Genomic DNA, 11,254 nt, shown 5'->3' with positions numbered 1-11,254 from the left:
GGTGTCAGCATTATGCTTTTCCACCTTGCGGGAACATGGACGGTGTTCAATTGATGAAAGAACAGAGCTACTACAGAATCATTTAGCTTCAAAGCATAATTGTGTATTAGAGGTCCAAAATCCAGACTTTAGAGAATCAATTGCAGCATGTGAAGGCTTTCACAAATTCTTTTTGTTTAAGAGGTATTAATACTTCAGCAAACCACTGTACATAACAGCATCTATAACCAAAAACTCCAAAATTAGAGCAAAGGGATTTAAGTTTATAGTGAATCTCATGTACGGTGGCTCATAAAGGACAGCTGAATGTAAAAACAGACGTAATGCTGGCAAGTTTCTCATAACTGTAGTTGAATTTGTTAACCCGTCTGAGTGTGGCTAAAACAATTAATTGTTTTGATTCGTTAATTGAAATAGTCAATTTAATAGTCGATTAATCATTAGCTAGAGTAAACAGATTCAAAGTCATCTGCTGGAAAAAAAAAGAAGCAGTAATTAAGTCAAAACTGTAGAAAATATGTATACATTTTATTATAAAGATAAAAACATGCTTTAACCAAAACTCACGTGGTTTAGTTTCAGCTTCACCTGTTCACATTCTCTGTTATTGCGTTTTAGGCAGTAGTTTTTAAGTTTCCTGATTAAAAATCGAATTGAGTTGTTTCTTTGCATTGTTTAATAAATTTCTAGTACTGCATACATTTTTTTTTAATCCAAATAAACATCAGAATAATTGATTACTGATATAATCATGTGTTGCACTTCTTCTTTTGAGCCGCCACACTCTTTTTGTTTTTTAGCATCGCCGCAGTAAACTGGATTGTTTGAACAAATATTGCCATTTATCTTCCGGATGGTTTTGTTGCACCTGCAGTAGTTAAACTTAAGGAAACGACAACCTGCTGTACAAATGTTTTCCTCTGGTGTACTTCAAGAACAGGTTTTATTGACGCACCAAAACACCTATACTGTAGACTCTCTTATGTACACAACGTTTCCACAAAGTCATACAAATACTTAGTAGGCTCAATGTCAAAGCATAGATAATATACATCAAACAGAATAAGTCAAGTTAAATGCTTTTATAAAGAAATTGTTACAACTCTACAAATGGGTGACAGAAAACAAAACAAATCAGTTGGTAGCTACAACAGAACAGAAAGTCCTACTTTAAAATCTGTACAAGCGGGTCAGTGTCCTTGAAATCGGAGATCCGTGTTTACGCTCTCGGGAGGAAGCAGAATAAAATGACAGAAAACTTGTAAATACTTTCGTTCCAAGGCAACAATCTGATGAGTTTGTGTGGAAAACGTTTTGTCCCTAAAATAATAGTAATTAAAAAGAAGAAGATGGGAGATGAAAGGAAGACAGTCTTTTAACTTGTTGTTTCTTTACGCTGGGTTTTTACTTGATGTGAACAAGCTTGTCGTCCGTTTTCAACCGTTTGCGTCGCGGCTGAATGAAGTCCTCCTCGGAGTCCTCCGTGTCCACGTCCTCCCTCTCCTTCTCCTTCTCGTCGGAGGACCCGGGCTCCGGCGAGTCGGGGAAGTGCTGATCCGGGAATATGTCCTGCAGCTTCTCCTCAAAGTACAGGCTCACCGCCTTACCAGATATCGCCATCTCTGATCCCGCCTGTCAGAGGAGGAACAGTAGGAGGAGGAGGAGGTCGGAGGAGGAGGAGAAGAAGAAGAGCGTGAGGAGTGACATAGAGAAGGAAAGGTGTGAGTACCGTTGAGTGTGGGCGGGAAAAGGGGAAACATGAGTGGGTTGGAGGCAGGAAGGAGGAAGAGGAGAATGAGGAGACAAATTAGATTTGGTTAAGACTCCTGGTGGCAAAGCGGCCCCAGCTCAACCTTGCTGTACAGAGCGAGGATGTCCTGCCTTCCAGTCCCACTGTGGCTCCATGAAACACCTCCGCTAGTGACTCACAGGTCAAAGAGGCTGTTTTCAACGAAACCCACCGACACAAACAAAAGAGAAATCTATTTTAAAAACGAGATTTCCAAGGTTGAGTAAGAATGGCTCAATAAAGAGCTTTTCCACCCCTATAAGGACAGAAAGAACAGCTGACCTACATCGATCAGAGGTAACATGAAACTTTACGTTGAAAGCCTCAACACTGCTGAAGATAAAATCTGAAACAAATCTACAACACTGATGGTAATTCAACGGTTTTAACTGTAAGTGTCCCAATACAATATTTTTTTCCTTCTAATACGATGCAGATATTATAGCTTCGAGTATCGGATGATACCAACCCAATGTGACATCGGCACGAATGATGTAAACTGTTATTGCTTGTTCTGTAGTGTGGAACGTTAGAAAAGGTTTCAAAAAGTGACATTACTCAGAACAATAGTCAAAAGCAACAGGCATGAGAACAAGAGACCCATTTATTGTTGACCAATGGGTGTGTTTTTGGGATGCAAGTGCTGCTGGATAGAAACTGGGACGGATTAATGCTGGAGCGGAGATTTTAGATATTTGTTTATTGGATGATACTGGAGTGAATTCCAATATCAGTCTTAGGCATTAGTGCATGCATGGTGTGCTTTGATATGCTTAGTGCATATCATGCATGCACTAAAGCACGTCATGTGCTAAAGATTGTCTAAAATATCACTTGTGTAGTTTTGTTTTTTGCTTTAATATATTAAAAGAGTCCCGTCAAGTCTGCTGTCTCTATTCTTAATATGGGGAATTACTGGCCCCTGCATCAGAGGCCAAACCTTTGTGAAACCGGATATCAGGAATTGGCCGTATAATTCTGATCGGTGAATTTCTACAGATTTTATTCTCCATTCCTCTGATGTGTTTTGTGTCGTTTTATTGAGGCGTATTCACAGTAAACCTGGTAACTAGCATCCAAGATATTTCCTTAAAAACTGAAACCGCTTCGGTAAAAACTGTTACTGAAACAAACTGCTAAACGTGACGGAAGCAGAGGATGCTAGTTCTCCCATTAGGCGTCAACAAACTCCGTTTTACAATATTTCTTTCACTTTGCTCCAAGGCAGTAAAATGAACTCAACTGGAAATAAAGTGTCAGACAAAAACAACCAAATAAACCCAAGACTGACAGCTCCTGCACCAATACTCCACCCTGGACGCTAAAGGAACGCTCATATAACCAGCATACTATCTAAAACTTTTCTTAGTGTTGATATAACTAACCATTTATACATGTTCAGTCATTTTGCATATTTAAAAGCTTTCTTTGACTGTGTAACCTTTAAGTCTTCCATGCAAGCCTTCTATTTTTGAGCGACTTGAATGAGGCAAGCACACATTCAAACCACCTTGAACAGCTCAGGTCGACCCTGAACGTTAAGAAAAGCTCCTTTGTGTTAGTAATGTGAAACAAACTTGTCCCATACGGTTAGTTTCTCAGATGCGAAGTCTACATTTGTTTGAGATTTTAGTTTAAGTCAGTGAGTTTTATAAGAGCATCTTCTGTCAGCAGCATATTTTCATGTTACACTCATTTGCTGTATTAAGCCAGCAAACTATAAAGTGAAACTCTCAATCTGTAAGTGAAAACAGTCGCAGAAAAAGTGAAAGGAAACTGAGTGACCCATTTTGCCACTTAATGAGAAATAAGATCTGTGTCAACCAATTTCCGCCATAGTTTTTTTCTTTTTGTAAAGGTGTATTGAGTCTAAAGGCAGCTGCTAAGAGCTTCACTCGGGTCGTTTCCACACATTTCTTGGAGCCTCAGTGGGAGGGAGCAGGAGATAGGTGCCCCATTTGAAACGGCTTACCTGGGTATTAATCTCTTTCTCCTCATCATAAACTTGGATTATTCGAGACATCTAAAGGGGGTAATAACATTACAACAAAGACAGTGAAGCAGGAGGAGGAGAGAAGAATTCATAGCACAGGCAAGTTTAGTTCATAACAGATAAAGGAATCTGTTCCTTTTTAACTGTGCTCCGTTAAATCACCCCGTCAAAAAAAGTGCATCAATTAACAGCAAGTGAAGGTTGCAAACGACAAACGGAGAGCATGGTCGTTTGCCAAACTTTTCCCCCTCTGTATACGTTTCACCATGTGCGAATAATATGCATCCAATCGTCTCTTCAAGTTTTACATGATGTTTTTCTCAATGAATAAATACCATCATGTGCATTTAATAAATATCTACAGTAAATATCATTTGATAAATACCTAGAAGCCTCCCTCTCATTAAAAATACGGATGTTTTCTCTCGCAATGAAAGCGTTTTTAAACAACCCTGTGTTTTACTGAGGTGAAGCGGTGTTAGTAGTGAGTGATGGCAAATGTGGAAAGATGCCTTTAAACTCCACTTGACAACAATTAGTGCAAGCGCACAAAACTGCAAGCATCACAACCAATATGCCAGGTTCAAAATGTGGTTAGAGTAATGAGCATACAAGTGCATCTCTTTCTGAAATATCATCGGAAAGTTAGTTCATAATGGGACATTCCCATCTTGCAGAGATGAATGGTGATAGATTAATTTGCTTTTGTCAGTTTTGAAGATTGTGGCCAGGAGATGATGCTACGCCAAACGTTAGCTCCTCTGGAAACTGATCAATAATAATAATAATAAAAGGAATATGGAAGTGTTAGGTTACACAATCCTGTTCGCAAATTGATTAAGAAGCTATAGTGACATATCAAAGCTAAATTCATGTCAAAGTTTTGTGGAAGAAAACTGTTCTAGTGCAAAAGTAGAAAAGTGTGGTAGAACATAAGTAGAAACTGATGAGTTTGGGCTCCTTGGAGTCCCACAACGGCTCTGTTTAACTTTGGCTACAAAATTAAAACAAGCCAGTTAATGTTTCTAACTTTAGACATCTTAACAATGAAATGTTTTTCTGTTTATTTCTGCAATATTTGTCCTGAATTTCCACAAACAACAACACTAAAAATCCTAGTGATTAATAGCTTTTAGATCTGTTGTTGTCAAGCTGGAATCTGAGGTTTTTTTTTTGTTTTGACATCATTTTCTATCCGACAAAAAAAAAAAAAGAAGATCCATATTCTTTATTAAATTTTATGTTTATTTTAAATCCTAAAACTAGAAATAAAACAATGGTTCATTAAAAATGAACTAGTAGATATTTTAAAGCAGCAATACCTGCTTTAATGACCGTGGTTTATTCGTTAGCTGTAACCAACAATCATCTACATTAACACTTGAAATATAAAAATGTGTGTTTATGAATTTCTCTTTGAAATGAATTACTAAAATGTACTTTTTGACTATATTTCAACACTATGGAGATGCAGATGTATCCTTTTAATGGCTTCAAAATAAAGTCGGTCAGGTTAAATACAAAATAAAAATAATATGAATGAGCAGGTGGTAAAAAATTTGGAATCACGACTCTTGGATGGCAATAAATTCAATCCAAAAAAATGAAACCATAAGCAGCTTGGGGGAGAGGTGAAATCAACAACTATAAAAAAAAAAGAATATATTTGATGTATAGATTACATTTAAAAGTCAAAAGAGGAACTTCTCTTTTAAGCTGCGTCTCAGATTAATTGTATAAAATGTTCTCATCACTGCTTCCCTGTAGCCCCACTCCGTTTTTATTTACCTGATAAATACATTTAGCTTTCTTCTACGTAACTAAATGCTAATTACACGTATAAATAAATGAAATAAATGCTACAAATATGTAATCCTGTTGACCAACCTCTGAAGTCAACCGTTATGTTCATCACTTGCACCTGCTATATACGTCTAAAAAATTTAATATTGTGGGAAAAGTTGACTCGCTTCAGAAAGTGAAGTGCAAACCCAGCTCATCTGTCAGCCATGAAATTAGAAACAAAGGCTCAAAATATAAAAAAAAATACTATGCCTAGCAGAACTATATAGTATGAGTTTTAGTTTCTGAATTGAGTGACAAAAATGTTGAATCTTTCACAATTTTAGCATTTTTTTCTTTTTTAAGAAGTTTGTTTGTATTTGATATGATGTGGAACGTTTGAAACACTTTTAATTTGGTTGCTTTTGGTGACACTCCTCTTGCTTTTGACATATTGCTCCAACTGTAACTGAAGGGGAAAATATTTGAAGGAATTTCACAAGCTCACATCCAAGAGTGGAGATTCTATATTTTCCAGTAGGATTGCATAACTTCCGTGTGCATCGGTGTGACTTGTGTCTGCATGCGCAATTTCAGTCACTGCCATTCCCCAAGCAGGTTGAAGACTCATGCTGCTCACCTCGTTGTATTTTGCACAATTTTTGAAGATAAGGCGCATATCGTTCACAAACTCCTGTGTGGACTTGTAATACTGGGAGCTTCGCAGCTGCAGCTTCTTCTTCACCTTCTTTAGGTCCATGGGCTGCTTAATTATCTTGTAGTAGTTGGGCACCTAGATCCAAAGACAAAGATAAGTTACATATTGAAGTATTTCAAATTTAAAAAAAAGGTGTTTATAAAATAGAGGTGTAGGGAATCTGGGAAATTAGTACAAATGTAAGATTTGTACTTCAGATTGTACACAAGTAGAGTAAGTAAACATCCAGTTATGCCACCATCTCGGTCACTGAAAATATACTTATATATTAATATATTATGCATAAAGGGCAAATAAGAGACCATCCAGCAAAAACTATTTAGTGATCATGAATGTGGCGATTGCTGATATGAGTAAAATATTTGCTGTGATTCATGTAGTGTAGCTTGTTGAATGATGTGTGTGGAAGGTGGGAACACTTACAGAGCTTGCAACAGGTTCCCTAAAGCCCATGCTGAGCTCATGACAGAAAATATACAGAAGCAGGCGTTCACATCTCTGCAGACAGAAAAAGACAAAGTTACACGTCTTGTAGTCGTCACGAAGACGTCTTTGATTGACGCTTCGACAGCGCTGACCCGCTGGTCTTCAGGACTCAGGCTCTGATCTCCTTTGATCCTCTTGCTTTCATCACAATACTCGATCTCTGGGTCAGCTATACTCCGGCAGAATGTGCAGAGAAATTCACCTCTGAGGGACAAAAAAAAAAATCACACAAAGCAGAGCCTTTCGATTGATCTTGTTTACCGAAACATGGCCACAAAGTTGAGCTTTCCGAAATGTTACTATGGCAAAACATGCAAACGCACAGGATGCACTTACTGTGGGAAGATTTTTATGGTGGGTACGTGGCATTTCATGTGGAATACTTTAGGACAGCGGTCGCAGCAGAGAAGGTCGCCGCCGTTGATACAAACAGCACACCAGTCTTCGTTGGGGTCGTCATCTTTCCCGCCACCGCCCTGCGCTGCATCATGCGACCCACTTCTTTTGACTACGCTTCCATTGGTGAGCGCAGAGCCCGTCTGGCTTGTCGCAGTGCTGGTGGAAGACGACGTGCCGTTCAGTCCAGAGCAAGACGTCTCAGACATGGGCTCCGTTTTGACGCGTTCGCCAACGTCCCTGTAAGAATCTGGCCCTGCGGACGGAGCGCCCAGTGGGCTGCTCTCTGGACTGCTCATCTGCAGCGACAACACAAAGAAAAACACATTTTTAGAGAAATGATTTTATGGTGCACAACTTAAACCTGCCACTTTAACACTGAAACATGCAAGAACATTAAAGAGGGCAATAAATCTTCTATTTTTTTTTTACACCAGATCTGATTTTAATTGATTTTTTTTCTGCCCTCACTTTCTTTTAAATAATAAAATGACAGGAAATATTTTCAAAAGAGTGGTTTTTATTTCAGTCATCCGTTTTGTGAATTCTACTACAGAGTAATGGGGCCAGGCTACGATAATGGTTGATAAATTACAGAAATATAGTCATACTATTAGAAGAATATAGATATAGTTGTATCTGAAAAACTTCTTAAAAACACAAGAAAAAAATGTAACGCAAGTAATAACCCGGCCGGAACACAGTGAGCTAAATAACAAAATATAACTTAATGAAGCTTCAAGACAGATACATTTTCCTTGAGGAATTTTAATAATCGAGGTACTCAAATCATTCAAGGAATCGTTAGAGTCCTAAAATAGACAGTTGGTATATAATCGATTCAAAGTCCTGCAACCGAAAATAATTTGATGATGATGTGCTAAAAGATTTAGAGTATAATATCATGTATCTAAAACCTATCCCAAAGTATAATTTCACAAGATGCTCAATATTCCTCATTTTAATTTTTAGTTATTTTTATTGATGGAGCTCTCATAAAATAACCAATTCACTCTCATTAAATGTTTTTAATCTGGTAACAATACGAGGGCATTCTTGCAATATCATGACTTTATTTTTGTTAAAAAAAAATTCAAAGTTGAAATAAATAGAAGCTGTAAAAGATGCTTGTCAAACAAGACAACCGTCTTGGGTGTACAGACATTTATCGCCCAGCCTTGGTAAAAATATATACTAAAGAAATTTGAACTACCAGTAATTATCTGACCAGTAACTACATTTAAAACTAAAACATTCATTTCCATCCATCCTGGGAACGGTTGTCCGTACCATGCAGGCGCTCCTCCCAGCATCTTTGGCTCGCTCAGTCTTCACAGAAGAGGAGCAGCTGTAGTCATCCTCAGTGCAGGGTTCTTTCTTCACCTTCAGCTGCTCTGCAGCAGATCCACCACCTGTCCCCGCTCTGCCAGCAGAGCTAGAACTGAAAACAAACAAAGCCCAGACATCAAAATATCAATGAACCTGATAAAACTCACCATAAAACTCAGACCGCTCTCTTTATGCCTACAGATTATCAGTCCACTAACAGCCATGTTAGACTGTGGCTACAGAGATTTTATTTTCCTCTCCAATCAAAACTCTGTAAAACCTATGCTAAACCAGCAGGTTGCATTTGGATGAAATCAGTCTTATACCACTTTGCAATAATATTCTAAATTATTGGTTATGGCTGAATTTCACATGTTTTCATAAAAATGTGGAAAAATGTGGATAATTTTAAGATTTTTAAGGACTTTACTGAAACCCTCTTATAAAAATATATTTATATTCCCACAACATTGACAATGTTGCACAAGCGACAGTTAAAAGTCCATGGAAACATGCATATTCAAATTAAACCAAAACAAATATTTATGAAAAACTGAAAATTTTAAATAAGATACTATAAAGTATGAGCAAAAGTACAACACAAGCAAAAATATGCTGTATAGTTATTAAAAAAATGGTAAAAGTAGTTTAAAAGAAATGTGCAAAGTAGAATAATTTTTAAAAAATTTACTGGATTTTTATATTTGTACATAGAAAACTGCAATAGACAATTTATAAGAAATACACAAAAACTCTGCAAAAATCAGCAGGCATAAGTAAGCAACAGCAGGAGTGTTATAAGAAGTTAGGAAAAAACTGCAAATATCAGGAAAGTCATAAACTTACTGAGTAAAAGAAACACCTCCATACTAAAGATATATTTCATTTCTTGTGTTGATCTGGGCTTCAACATTCTTATAAAATGCCAACACTTGGTCTGAATGTTTCTTCACACAGACAGAATTTCTATGGAATAATCAGGAAATATTTCTCCCTCCGGAGGCTTCAGATGTGAAAAGGTAACACGAAATCCAACTAAAATGCAAATGTTTGAAGGCTGATGGGATACACTTTGCTTAAGGACGGCAGGAAAACCAGAAGAGACATTGAATTCTCCCGGTGATCCTCTCCCAGTCGCCGCTGCACTGCAGCACGCTTCAATCTTCTTTGCATGCCGAGAGGAATTGACTTTGGCTTCGACTGTCCATCTAGTCCTGTTATTCGGACAATTTCTTTTTGCGTCTTTGAAACAAGAAACCTGCTTTTTGCCCTTTCACTTGTTCTACAGCAGTGAGGTTGTAAAAAAAAAAAAAATCTATTTTTCCATATCTCTAACAGAATTTGTGCTAATTTAAGATGTTTTAGGACATTTTAAGACTATTATGAATGAAATTAAGGACTTTTGCCAATTGTAAAAACAGATAAAAGACAATTGTTGTCCAATGTAACTAACATTAAAAATACACCTTAATTTTCAAAACAAATGTAAGACTTCTTAAGGCCTTAATTTTAGATTTTGACATGAATTTAAGAATGAGCAGAAACCCCAAAATACTGTATGAAGCCAACAAGCACATCTACCTACAACTCAAATCCCAGATGAAGACAACTGGTCTTCATTCCCAAGTTACATTTGAAGCTCTGATTTGTTGACGTTTTCTCCATTTCTTTAAACCCCTTTTCATTGCGTCACAAAGCTTCCCGTTCCATTACCTGCCTCTGCTGCCTGTACTTGACGTACTGGAAGGTCGCGCCGGTGTGTGAGCGTTGGATAGACCTGCCAGAGAAGAACATGGACTGCGCCGTGATGAAGTTGCAAACTTTTCTTTTTCTACCTAAACAGTTCATGGGGGTGGAGGGGTTTAAAGTACGACTCTCTATGAGTATGTGAGTACCTGACGATCCAGGAGAAAGAGTCGACAGTCCGGGAGAGGGGTTCATGTCTGTTGAGCCCAGCTGGTGTTGTTGGCTGGCGGAGATGCAACGAGAGAGGAGGTATCCGAGATTGCTGGAACCAGCATCTTCCAGCTGACAACAAAAGTCAGAGTTTAGGAACGTGTCAACGAGTGTGTGCAGATGCAGAGAGTTTGCAACTACGTCAGAGTTATATTACAACGGTAGTTGGTGGTTATTCCAACAAAGATAGAAATGTTTACATGACAAACTACATTAAAAAGGTTCAACAAGATTTGGCTAATGAATCAAATAGCATAGCTGCACAATAGAGCAATCAGTGCAATATTACAGTAAAGAAGGACTATTTGACAGCAACATTTCATTCATCAGATTATTAAATATTATTATGAAGTAATGTTTTCCTAATGTAATGCAGTACCTGAAACATCTAGGACACATTTAAGGTAAGTAAAGAGTGTGTTTTGGTTGGGAATGAGCAGATTCAGGTTTTATGAAAGCACAAACTTGATGAGTGCAACAAGTTTTATTGAATCATTTTAACAAAAATAAAGATATTAATAGTTATGTCCAAATCTAGTTGAAACTGATGTGCAACTCGGGCTGTGCAACTATTCAACTGGTCTTTCAGTTTACATTTCTGTTCCAAATGATCACAAAAGCAATTAAACTGATTTAAAAAAATTATTTATTGAGCCATTCACCTTCCACTAAAACGCACAGAGGAATTTGATGTAAAACACAAAATACTGACTTTGGTTTTAACTGAACAAACTTGGATTTTTGGGACTTTTCACTTATAAACTGATGTTCACGATGACAAAACGGCGAAAAACAGAAGCCAATT

General features: G+C 37.5%; 1 protein-coding gene across 1 annotated transcript in view; it reads right to left on the bottom strand.

Moving 5' to 3' along the window:
* Positions 1-924: 924 nt before the first annotated feature.
* The window catches only part of trim33 (tripartite motif containing 33), a 29,582-nt gene continuing 19,252 nt past the window's right edge, over positions 925-11,254 (bottom strand). The window contains 9 exon segments of the mRNA XM_044132602.1: positions 925-1,632; positions 3,762-3,812; positions 6,205-6,357; positions 6,706-6,780; positions 6,861-6,972; positions 7,105-7,463; positions 8,455-8,605; positions 10,207-10,270; positions 10,389-10,521. Of these exon segments, the coding sequence (XP_043988537.1) occupies positions 1,405-1,632; positions 3,762-3,812; positions 6,205-6,357; positions 6,706-6,780; positions 6,861-6,972; positions 7,105-7,463; positions 8,455-8,605; positions 10,207-10,270; positions 10,389-10,521 (1,326 nt within the window). The 3' untranslated portion in view covers positions 925-1,404.

Source organism: Gambusia affinis, linkage group LG01 (assembly GCF_019740435.1).
Source record: "Gambusia affinis linkage group LG01, SWU_Gaff_1.0, whole genome shotgun sequence".
Classification (NCBI taxonomy): domain Eukaryota; kingdom Metazoa; phylum Chordata; class Actinopteri; order Cyprinodontiformes; family Poeciliidae; genus Gambusia; species Gambusia affinis.
The sequence above is the reverse complement of the archived record's forward strand: the minus strand, read 5'-3'. Positions and strand labels throughout refer to the sequence as shown.